Source organism: Syngnathus scovelli, chromosome 7 (assembly GCF_024217435.2).
Source record: "Syngnathus scovelli strain Florida chromosome 7, RoL_Ssco_1.2, whole genome shotgun sequence".
NCBI lineage: Eukaryota > Metazoa > Chordata > Actinopteri > Syngnathiformes > Syngnathidae > Syngnathus > Syngnathus scovelli.
In genome coordinates, this window is record NC_090853.1 from 13,138,445 (window position 1) to 13,151,105 (window position 12,661).

The window sequence follows — 12,661 nt, forward strand, 5'->3', positions numbered from 1 at the left end:
TATGTACCCAGAATTCTTTTTCAAATCTCAATTGAATGGCGGCCTCATCACTTTTCAACTTTCTATCTTTTGTCTTTTGGATTTGTTCTCTTCTTTCTTGTGAAGCTTTCAACCACATTTTAGCACAATCCAATTCACTCTCTTTTCTTTTCTTTTTCAGTCCATTTTTCTTTCTATCCACACTCTCTTCTAAAACATCAACTACTATCTTCCACACTTCAACTCTCAACTTCCCTTCTACTCCATACTTTTTCTTCCACTTCGGCATATATTACATACAATTAAGAAATCTACTCGCCATGTACTTCTCATCTCCGTCAAGAGGTAGAGATTTACCGTTTTTATTTCCCATCTTAATTCTAGTAGTTTTAGGTTTTACAATCTCTTTGTCTCAAAAATATTATTATTATTATTATTATTATTACTATTATTACTTATTTATTTCTTTGAGGATCCTCAATGCAGGTTTAAATTGACCTTTCAACAAATTGCTAGCCTGTATTATTGCCGTGGATCAATGCTAGAACTGCTATTTAGTCAATTTATCCTACCTGTCACACTCCCAACCACACCAACTCAAGCGCTTTGTATTTTTCTCATGGCTCGGACAAACCAAAGCCGTATCTCATAGCTTGGACAAACCAAAGCCGAATCTCATAGCTCGGACAAACCAAAGCCGAATCTCATAGCTCGGACAAACCAAAGCCGTATCTCATAGCTCGGACAAACCAAAGCCGTATCTCATAGCTCGGACAAACCAAAGCCGTATCTCATAGCTCGGACAAACCAAAGCCGTATCTCATGGCTCGGACAAACCAAAGCCGAATCTCACGTGCACCTGTGTTTTTTTTGTTTTGTTTTTTTTTATACGCGTTTCACAACAACACAATCACACAACTTCAGGCCTTTAACTTACTTGTCCCCTGGTTCGTTGCACTGCCGGGTCCCGTCAATCCACCTCTGTCAGACGAAGGCAGACCTAAGATGCTGGCCCAGCGAAGAATTTCCTTCCCAGGTCTTTCTTTACCAGGTCCGGCTAATGGACGCTGGCCCGTCGACGGTGTACAGCGCGTCGTCCTCCGTCAGCCAGATGATGGGTATGAGGGATCCCGGGTTTCGGCACCAAAATGTTAGAGATTTGCTCACTCCAACTTATTTTGCAAGAACCACACGGGAGACAAGGCAAGTTCTTTTAGACACCTGCAGGTGGAGAGATCACTCGCTACAGGAATGAAATCTAAAAGTCTCCTCCCTGCAAGGGCATATTTATTAGGAGGAACAGAGTGGGGGTGAGAGTGGACAGGTTTGGTGAACCCCCGGCCTCTGATAAGATCAGAGCAGGGGGTGTTTTACACTGTTGTGGGAAACAGAACAACTTTGATTGCTTCCCCTGCAGCTGGTCAATCAAGCAGAGGAAGCAACCACTTCATCTTACTCTGCATTGTGAGGGCAAGACAAGATTGATTTAATCATTATAGTTTACATTCCAACATAATCCTACGATAAAGATAACCTGGAAAACCCTAACAGTGTATGTAAGGAAACCAGGTGTTTTTTTTTCCATGCATCACCATTGCTAACAGGGATCAACCAGCCTCAAAATGCATGCGGACATCTCTACTTAGGCCCATTTCAACCTCTGAAAATCTAAAAAAAAACATGGCTGACTGAACTGCAAGACATGAGCACCCTCTCTGCACCTGAAGTGCCCTGTCACGTCTTATCTATTTCCTTTCACCAGTCACCAACATACGCAAACTCGACGCGTCCCGAGGGGCTTAATGTAAGATGAATTGTTCATGCGTTCTTATATTTTCAATTGAAATTGGTAGGGGTTCACTTGACTTACATTTCCCCTGAAGTCCACGTATGGCGTACCATCTGCACCGCCAATCTTAAAAGGCGCTTTAAACAGCCTCACTCAGCTGAAGGGTCAGCGTCCTCGCTGAAAGTATGGTGCTGCCAATTTTTCCAACAAGCTGACCTCCGGGTTTGTGACACAGTCTGGGGCAAGCCCCCTGAAAGAATGGGACTAATCTTAGCGATAATGCAGAGGTGACAAAAAATACAGTTTTAGTAATATTCGAACAATTCGTATGAGGCCTCATTAAGCAGTCGCACCTCATTAAGCTTTAACCAGGTCTTTCAAAAGACCAATCATGTTAAAATTATTATGAGGTTTAATGATCTAGTACTGCTTTTACAGAAAGTGATCTAATAATCATAAAACCGGGTTTCAACCTTGTAGGCGCTGATATGAGCAATTTCCATCAGCGGATTCCTAAATGAAATATTAAGAAAAATGTGTTGTCTAGGTCTTGCATTGTATTTTAAGTGACTATTTGCGCAGAGGGAGGTATCAACCATTGGAATTTTATGGTTATTCGCTGGGAAACAAGTACAGTTATTGGGCCCAAGTAACACATCATCAATAAGAAAATGGATCAGTATATAATAGTGCACTATGTGAGGGTGTATTTCTCCAATCTACACAAAAAAATATGTATTTTAAGAATCGAGCCTAGTCCTAGTTATAGCTTTAGACCCCATACTTGGCCTGCACTAGTATGAACTGTGCATTTATTTCCTCCTTATTGAATTGTAATTAGATGTCTAAGCGAGCCTTTCGCAGCCTGTGGAAGACCTACACTAAATAGCTTCAAATTTACTAAATAAGTAAACAAGGAACATTTTTAACTAAAAATAGTAGATTCATATTCAGTCTAATAGATGGTTTCGATTGCATCTCTTCACAATGTCACATATGCCCTTTATTTCTCATCTCATGACACACACAGACTCATTTGTTTCATTTAATCCTCCAATATCAACAACCATTCACCCACCATATACCACCCCCATCCATACAGCTGCTCATAATGAAACAAACCCCTTCTCGCTGGAGCAAACATAGTCTTCAAGCGCTGGAGGCCATTGTAACAATACCCATCTACTGTCTGTTATGCTCCCCACCACCCTGGATGTGTTTCGTAAATCCTCCCCAGCCCACATAAACCCCCTTGTTTTCATTTCTTGCATCACATTCCAGTGCCATGCGCCTCCATCCTACTTTAGTTTTTTTAGCAAGCTTCTTTTTATGTTGTCTGTGTATGTTTGTGTGTATGTGCGCATGTCTGCGTGTGTGTGCGTGTGTGTACGTGTACATGTGTACTTGTGTACATGTGTACACGTGTAGGAAGAAGAGCAGCATAGGGTGCACATAGGCTCTCGACTGATTACAATTACTTTAAAATCACGTTACATTCAGCGCCATTGTTATTTTGACCAACTGAGGACAAGCACTTTCTAACATTTTCCTCTGAAAATAGTAAATTCCAGTGTCAGTTGCCTCTTTTCGGACATTTTTCAATTGCACTATACACGTCCTTCTATAACTGCCTCTAACAGTTAGAGACAGTCTCCATCAGGGGTGCCCAAACAGCTACTTTTGAAATGACCATATCACAAAGATCTACCCACAAAAAAAATAATTTATTATATATATATATATATATATATATATATATATATATATATATATATATATATATATATATATATATATATATATATATATATATATATATATATATATGTGTATATGTGTGTATATGTGTGTATATGTGTGTGTGTGTGTGTGTGTGTGTGTGTGTGTGTGTGTGTGTGTGCGTGTGTGTGTGTGTGTGTGTGTGTGTGTGTGTGTGAGATAGATAGATAGATAGATAGATAGATAGATAGATAGATAGATAGATAGATAGATAGATAGATAGATAGATAGATAGATAGATAGATAGATAGATAGATAGATAGATAGATAGATAGATAGATAGATAGATAGATAGATAGATAGATAGATATAATACGTATGTGGTGAATAAATTTGGCTAAACATAATACTGGTGCGGTTTTAATAAGTTAATAAAGTTAATAAGTCCGGCACATTTGTGGCTTAGAGCGACACTTAGTGGTGGAGGATCCGCTTGGTCTTCTCGGAAGGTATTTATTACCTTCTCAATGCTGCAGTATCCTAGCAGGACAATGGCACGTGCCAATCAAGGGGCGTCGTAAGGATTTGGATCCCCGGGAATAAACTGCTGTAAATTGCAAATGCATTTTTTTAGCATCCCTCTTAGAAAGGTCATCCATTATTAATTTTACATTCATGTGATAATCATTTGAATGGTATAAATATTGTGTTCTTTTAATTTTCTAATTCATATGATAATCATTTGAACAGTATTTGTATATTATAGTTTTTGAATCAATTCATTCAGTGACAATTATCCATTTCCAATCTTGATTTCATCTTAATTGATTTCTAAAATTAAATAGGTTAAGTACTTCAATTCGTCACTTTATGACCACGTACAAAATTACACTCTTTAAAAAAAAGGTATTCTGCTGAATTACAAGAACTGGAGTGTGAATCAACACAGTTAATGTCATTGGATGTCAGCCCAGTTTTTCATTCTGATGGTTCAACTTTCATTTCTCGCCCCTTTATGAAAGTATTGTGTGATATTGCCTCATACACTTGAAAGGCCTTGAACTGCTGCAAGAGATACCGAGAGACTTCACTCACACACACACACGCACGCACACACACACACACACACACACGCACACGCACACGCACACACACACACACACGCACACACACACACACACACACACACAGCTGGAAGATGAGATAGTCAACGTCTGCAGTTTAAAAAAAAAAGGACGTTTTGTTGCACGATGAAAAGGCGGTCAGTTGCCTTCCACATTGTCCCTAGTGACAAAGTGGCAATTAGTCCTACAATGCAGCCACCAAGAGCAAGACATGGTCATACTACAAAAAGGAAGAACAATTTAGGATTCCATCTGTCCCAATGTTAGCATACATTTTTTGCATCCCATGCTGTTACATTTCAGTTTACCCTCACTAATGTTGAGGTTGAACTGGAACCTTTCCCAGCTGACTTTAGGCAATCGCAGGGCACTTACTAACAAGAATTAACGCTCGCATTCACACCGACAGACAAGTAGAGCGGGAAAAAAAATAAGAGTCAGAAATGAATGAACATGACTGCTTTATTTGGCTGCAATTCACCTGATGCATAATTTCCTGACATTGGCATTGATCAATAAAAGGCCCTGAATTCTTCAAAATATCAAATTGGTTAGTCAATAACAATTCCATAGAGTCAACATTTATTGTTGTGTGATTGTTTTTTTCGCAAAATACAGCCAAAAAACCTAAAACAGAGGAATACATTAAGGAATTTTGTTGGGACAATGAATTATTCAGCATCTCACTCTCAGCCCAAAATCAAAACCTAGGTATGACAAAGAGAAAAAAACCTTGACCAGATGAGGTGGAGCGCTGGAAGTCATGCAGTAAACAGAATAATGCCTTCATATAACACTCACACATGCTTTTCTGAAAATCAAACATGCATGGGTTATTTCAGTCATAAATACACAATTGAGAAATACAAATCCTCTTCATGATTCTGATTATGAATAATTGTAGAGCATGTTTCCACACCTTTTCAGCAATCCCTTTATTCATCTTAACGCAAATGGTAAATGAACATTATTAAGTAAAAATAAAATACAAAATAAATATATATGTGTGTGTGTGTGTGTATATATATATATATATATATATATAATTTTGTGTGGCTCTACCTTGATGCCACCACTGTGTGGGTGTCACAAAAACCACACGTAATTCAATCACTAATTCAAGGACCTTTCTTTTCCAGCCGCAAACACAAAAACTCAAAGCGTTTACAAAGACTTGTGAGTTCAGTTGGGATCACAGTGGTCACGGACAAGTTCAGCATCTTCTCTGGAAGCCACATCACTAAGGCTTTGTAGAGTTCCTCACCCTTTTTAGGGAAACCTCTTTGTTTTTCTTGATGAAATTGATTTTCCCACTCTCCTCTTGGAAGATTAGTAAATATATTTTTATATAAAATGACTAGCAAAACCATGCAACTAACAATCATTTTAACAAGATTTGAAACCTCTCTGTGCTCTCGATTCGTTGGGGGTGGGGGAATGGGGGAGTTCAGCGTGGGCGCTTTTTAGGCACTGCCATCTTGTTTGAGTCGCTGACTGCGGGCCTTGTAGACCTCGATAAGTAAATCTTTCACATACTGAATCTCTCGTTCCACCGATTCCGCCTTGTCACGAAGTTCCCTGTTCTGCCCTTCCAGTCCATGAAGCTCCTCTTCCAGAGAGTCCAACTCTGCCCTTTTCCGCAGCCTGTACCTGCAGAGGAAACGTTTTTGTTGGCGTTAATTTTGGTTGCCTAGAATCTTGATTATGAGATGAAATGAGTGTGGAACCTTTTGGGATATCTGCTGAGATTTAACAGTGAGAACAGCAGACTTAACATCAATTTATCTGACATAGCGGTGAAAACGAGGCTACTTTGCTTACGCACCAAAGAAAGTCCATGTCCACATTTTACATAGAATAGCCCAACTTTACCATTCAAAATTGACTCGGAAGGAGTACACCACCCTGATGAGATTTGAAAAGCGAGGGAGAAAAATGTTTACCTGTGAGCAGCAGTTTTATTCTGGTCTCTCTTCTTCTGCTTTCTCTCCCCAGTGTTCAAATCCAAAGAAGCGGTCCCAACCACAAGCGTCGATTTAATGGAACACGGCTCATCCTTTAGCCTCTGAGTCGGGCGGTGGATGGGGGCGCCCAGCAGCGTCCCCTCGCTCTCACCTCTGGACAGACATTCGTAACTTTGGTCCGCAAGGCATTCTGGATAGAGGTAGTGGCCGTGTTGGGGCTCTACGGCTTGCGACGGCTGGTCCAGTTCACCAATAAAGCTATGGTATGGTTCCGTGCTGGCCATGGATTGGTGGAAGTAGCTGTCGGCAGCCATCATTGTCTCTTGGGGAATACTTCCAGACAGTCCTCCATCTTTGCTGCAATGCAGGACCTCGAGCCCGGAGCTGTCGTAACTTACATTAACCTTCACATTGTGCATCAGCTGTCCCTCTCGCTTGTGGTGGCCGTCGTAGGAGCCACCAAGGCAAAAACTTCGCGCAATCTCTTCGCTGCAAAACATCCCTTCAGAAAAACAATAGCTCTCCTCTTCCTTCAACGATAAAGCACATTCTCTCACCTTCTTGATGCCACCGAGGCTATTCTTGCTCACCGTCTTCAACGTGGAGTAGTGATTCACAGAAAACTCTGTGCTCCCTGAGTAACTTCCCCTGGAGCCCCATGTATCGAATCCGACGTCCTCCCCGACTTTCACTGCCTCACTGATGATTCTTCGCCCACTGTTGTGGTGATAACGGTGGTGGTAGTTGTATGGCGCAGGCCGTGCGATTTTGGATCTACCCATGGGATTGCCACAGAAGCTGGCCAGGTCCAGTTCCCCTGTTGCCAACGTAACAACCACAGGGCTGGTGTCTGATTGGCTGGTCCCATACGAGCCATAGGGTAACTGGTAATAAGACTGCGAGCCCATAGCTTGGGCACCTTTGTCACATTTCGAGGATTTTTCCGACTTGCTTGCCGTGGCTGTGGACTCGGAGCGGAAGTAGTCCTCCAGCTGAGCTAGCTCCTCCTGCAATAGAGAGGTCATGACCTCCAGGTCTGAGGGCACCTTGACATCTTGTTCTAACGGTGAGGGTGGAAGGGATGAGCTGGGAGACGACTCAGTAGTTGACACGAATGAAGACAAATCAACTTTTTCCGTCATCCAATCTGAGTGACCATCACCTAAAGGAAAAACATTAGGATGAATATGAGCTCTTTTGTTTGTAATTAAAAGAATGTTGAAAAAAAAACTCATGCTGATTTAAAAAAAACACAAAATGTTGAAATAAACAATGTAAGAAACAAACAATATTGTTAAAATCAACAAAAAACTCAATAAAATTCAACGACTAACCGATCATCTGAAAATGATTGAACAGCATCGTCTGCATTCGATAAAAATCCAGTTAGCTGTACTCACTGTACGACATTAGTCCCGTGCTGCACTGCGGCTCCGACCTCGGGATGTGGAAAAATAAAAAAGCATCTTGGAAAAACTCACCAATAAAGCGCTGCTTTTCCTCAAGCTCCGCCCCCACTGTGGGCCGCGATTGGCTGGGGCTAGCCTGTCGGAGAGGGAGAACGTGGAGCCCGCCTGTGGAAATGAGGTGAATTTTCCTGCGAAGGATCGATGCCGCCATTGTATCGTCTGCTGCGATTAAATTGTGAAATGGCACAAATAGTGCAATTGATGGACGAAAGGGTCACATAAATACTTGAAGATCTGAAAAAAGAAAAATAAATTATTAATAATATCTTTTTTGGTTTCCCTTTCAAAGCCTACAAAGAAGAAACACAGAATTCCAGAAAACCGAATTATTGTGATTAAGTTACAATTTATTACTTAAAAAAACATTTGAAAACACTACTCATAACATCTGTCACTACCATGTCATTCAAAATAAATGACAGTAACACAGAAACAATGGCACATTCTAGAAAAATGTTTCAACATTCCATAAAAAAATAAAATAATTGCAAAATTGATGTAAACGTTGATTAACGTGATGTAACACAAATCAATTTTAATAATGGAAAATTAACTTTAAAATGTCATTCTGGAACTTCAACAATCTCAAATAAATTGGTTATTTGTTTAGACTTGGGGTTAAAGAGCAGAGTAGACATTCATTGCTACTAACTCAGTCCAAAAAAGTTGTACTCACCCCATAGTTCTGTGTGGTGTCAAGTGCGTTGCGAAAGCAAGGCACACGTAGCTTTAAAAGGACGACGGAGACGAAGCCACGTTTTTAAAAAGCCATATCATCCCTTTTAGGAAGTCAGCAATGAAGCGATATTTGCGGCAAGAACACTTGAAGACACAAAGTTTTTAAATCGGTTACTTATCCAACTCCAGACGCCCCGACCGGATTACATTTCATGAAATCACTCCGCACTTCCAGAGTTGAGCCGCCTGTTACGTCATCAACTAGACGGGACTTTCCCGCTACCAAGAGACTTCGACTCATGTTGCCTTTGCCTTACTTTTTTCTTTTGCCTTTCGGTCTTTACGTTTACATTACATTACACCCGGTAATTAATAAATAGCGGCCAAGAAAAATGACTTCACAGCGGGAGAGCGTACTACCTCCACACACAGACGCACACACAAAATAAAGGAGTAAACTAACTGATTTCTTAAAGGATGAAATATCCAACGCACGTAATTGTTTGTCTTAAATGTTTATTTTAAAGTTAGACTCAAAGATACGTTGAAATAAAGAGCATGTTGAAGTTCAATGTCAGTTTCTCAGACAGCGGCACTAGTTTTCGGTGCGCCTCGGCGGAAGGACACATTATTGCAGCGTGAAGGTGTAACTTTAGTTGCAGCCCTGTTGCATCAGATGCGCAGAGGGACTCAACACTGTGGTCTTCACCATTGGCTTACACTGGGAACTTGTTTTTTTTTTTTCCTATTGGCCTCCCATCATTCTTACACTGATTGCTAATCATTTCACATTAGCACCAACCAGGGAGAAGCGTGTCACTGAGCTCCAGAAATGGTATTAAATATTAGATCAGATTCATAACATAATTAAACTGATATTGCACTTAAGATCATTAAAAGACTATTCATCTTTATGGGCTCATTTCTAATTAATGATCAGAGTGCAATTATTAATCAAGCAATTGCTGAATAGGACGCTATAATTATTTCATCTATCCATCCATTATCTGCACCACTTGTCCCCAAATGATTTCAATTAGTGTTTTCCATTGTTTTAAATTTCAATTCAGTTAAATTGAATTGAATCATTGTGCTTTCTTCACAGGTTTTCTTGGTTCATCAACGTGACATTATTGCATATAGCAGAATACAGGCCAAAAACAAAAAGATAGATTCGTAATAATATAAGATTACTAGCAAGAGTGCCCTTATATCAAGCGTTTAAATGTTAACTACATTGTTAATAATAATATCAGGAAACACTTGTAATGCATTATTAAACAGTTAGAGTTTTCACCATCAAGTACCTCACTGCTTAGGCCTGTTTAGGCATTGCCCAAACTTAAACGTATGCAGTACATAGAAACACTTATTTGTGCACATTAAGGGGGCTACACAATTTGCTTCTTATAGCATTTTCAAATAGTCTGCAATTTTACAAAATGCACATTAAAAATTCAATCCATTTTATGTGAAGCTTTAAACTTTTGAATCATCAAGTACTCAAATTCCCTTTGATGGCTGTCGTAACTGTGTGACTGGCTAGCAGCGAAGTAACTAAAGAAGGCATTGATACAGTATCACGTAGTAGTAAGGCCTACTATAAGTTTTTGTTCTTTACTGTTTTTTTATTTTCCTAATTTCTCACAGAGTAATTGATTTTAGTTTTATTTCCATGTATTCTCTGTGAATATTTCTCTTTTCAGCCACAGTCTGAAAAAAAGAATATAATCAATAAAATTTGCATCAAAGGGCAAATTTGACTACAAACAGCACTGTAAGTTACGTACAATCATAAGCTGCAATGACAAGCAATGGTGCACTGATTCACACGAGTGCTGTATTTTGTATTTTGTTTCTCATTGTGTAATGATTGATTGAAGGTGCTCACACGTGTCAAAGTTGAGTTGTTTGAAGGCAAAATTTGCTTCTATTTCATATTTTAACTGTTTTGGCACAGGCAAAGCCTTTTGCAAACAAAATGTGTCATTTTGACCACTGTGGCACTGTTTAGGCCTCTGCGTTAATTGTTTTGAAAATGTGGATTTTCAGTTGACGGCTACGTCAAAACAATCAATGAAAACTTCAGGAGGAAGCGGGATTTCTTAGTAGGAAGCATGTTTTCACCTCAACTGCCATTTAATCTGTAACTGTCAGAGGACGAGCGCTAGCAACAAAACGACAGTTCCAGTGAATCACACCATCTCATTAAATGCAATATTTTCTGCCATGTTTCACAAAGTACCAAACATTACTGCATTTAGAGGGACCGTAACAACGATGAGAGGAAAGAGAAGTCCACCCTCATTTGGTTTACCAACTCTACAAAGAAGTAAATGCACTTACAGACACAGGCAGTCATGAGAAATTGCGTTTTAATGAGAATCCCACTACTTTAAGAACCTGACAAATGTTTAATGTTTGACAAAGGGGGTGTTTGATTTCGAAAAAGGTTTAAGCCACAATAATTTGTTTAATAGAATTGGGTGCTGTGCCAAAAACTGTATGCAAAGTAATCATCATCTCGGAATCTGTAAAACCTAATGTTTTACCATTGTGATTCAAACACCAACTCTCTCGATAACAAATTTAATAGTGCCAGTTTCCAGAATTTGAGAAATGTCTGAAGCCCTCCAAAACCTTAACACATGAGATTAATGTGAATAATTCCCCAATATAGAGTTTTCATAATCAGAACATGTGTATGTGAATATTGGAAAATAAACATTCAAATTAATCAACATAAAAATAACAATAAAACATTTGAAATACAGTATGAACATAAACATATGAACATCATATCCGACCATTCATTTCATTTACTCATCAAACATATTTCAAACTTGAATTTAGTATATTACAATCAAAGCTTTGTGATTACTAGACAGGAAATGTGTGCACAAGTGCTCATTATAATGTAGTGTAAAAGTTCTAAAAGAAAAGTGTCCAACATTAACTGGCCAGTCTGATGATGAAATATATTAAATATATTTATATAATAATAATAATAATAATAATAATAATAATAATAATAATAATAATAATAATAACAATAATTTTTCAACTAACAACAATACTCATAAATAAATTGGTGAGGTTTTGTCTTCCAGATTGGGGAAGTGTGTGACTGTTCCACGGACATAGATTATGCTGACAAACTTTTCACTCCAACACTTCATTGCAATCAAATTCTTTCTTTTCATATCATCATACTGAACACGCTACATTGTGGAGATTAAGCATATTGTTTGTCAAGCAACTGATGAATACTGCTCTGTAGTAAACTGAATGGAGTCAGCTGTGCGTCTCACAAGTCCCCAAAAAGTCACTATAGCTGCCTACAACTGCTTCAACCAAAACATGTTCATGAACCTGATTGGCTGTGTAGCCCAACTGACATTGTGGTGTTGCACAAAATACAACTGGCCAATCTTTTCTAAATACATAATATAAAACACAAATGAAAACCAAGTTATGAGGCAGTTTTTTTTTTTCATTTCATCACATAACGTTTTGATATATAATAAAGCCAGGCTGGCAGGCTAACAGCTAGACAGCCAGCCAGACGGATGGACGGATGGATGGACGGACAGACATAAGGTTTTGAAGAACTTAACAAAGTTTGACTCCATCTTTTAAATGAGGTGGAAAATGATTCTCAAGAAAATTGTCTCAACTCTAACCAGTCAGCTTCAATCAATTTCAATTAGACACCGATCGGTGCCGAATCCAGGTGACACCCAATTTTAACAATGTATCAGTGTTAGACTACACAAGCTATTTTAACTGAGGAGTGTTAATGCAAATGTTTTTAACACTGTACATGAACTTAACACTGGCCGAATTTCAGTGTACCAGGTTGATGCATTAAGTAAATTACAATAACCAAAAATTTAAGCCTCCATTTATGAACAATTATGGTTATAGAATAATGATTAT

General features: G+C 39.0%; 1 protein-coding gene across 3 annotated transcripts; it reads right to left on the reverse strand.

The window, feature by feature from the left end:
* Positions 1-5,055: 5,055 nt before the first annotated feature.
* atf5b (activating transcription factor 5b) lies at positions 5,056-8,938 on the reverse strand. 3 transcript variants are annotated; one of them, XM_049725828.1, is made up of 4 exons: positions 8,721-8,938; positions 7,976-8,278; positions 6,555-7,737; positions 5,056-6,261 (listed from the first exon to the last, which is right to left on the reverse strand). In XM_049725828.1, exons 2-4 carry the CDS (start codon positions 8,193-8,195, stop codon positions 6,075-6,077), a joined length of 1,590 nt encoding a protein of 529 aa, XP_049581785.1. In that variant the 5' UTR covers positions 8,196-8,278; positions 8,721-8,938; the 3' UTR covers positions 5,056-6,074. The 3 variants fall into 3 exon arrangements, with proteins under 3 accessions (XP_049581785.1, XP_049581786.1, XP_049581787.1); XM_049725829.2 differs by having other exon boundaries at positions 8,057-8,278; positions 8,721-8,937; XM_049725830.2 differs by lacking the exon at positions 8,721-8,938 and having other exon boundaries at positions 7,910-8,003.
* Between the last annotated feature and the right edge of the window lie 3,723 nt (positions 8,939-12,661).

What these genes read in the sequence shown, in the direction of transcription:
- atf5b (XM_049725828.1), bottom strand. Translation starts at nt 8,195, where the DNA reads ATGGCGGCATCGATCCTTCGCAGGAAAATTCACCTCATTTCCACAGGC. An exon ending in CACGGGACTAATGTCGTACA is followed by an intron (nt 7,738 to 7,975) that starts GTGAGTACAGCT and finishes TTTTTCCTTTAG; the next exon opens with GTGATGGTCACTCAGATTGG. An exon ending in AATAAAACTGCTGCTCACAG is followed by an intron (nt 6,262 to 6,554) that starts GTAAACATTTTT and finishes TTTCCTCTGCAG; the next exon opens with GTACAGGCTGCGGAAAAGGG.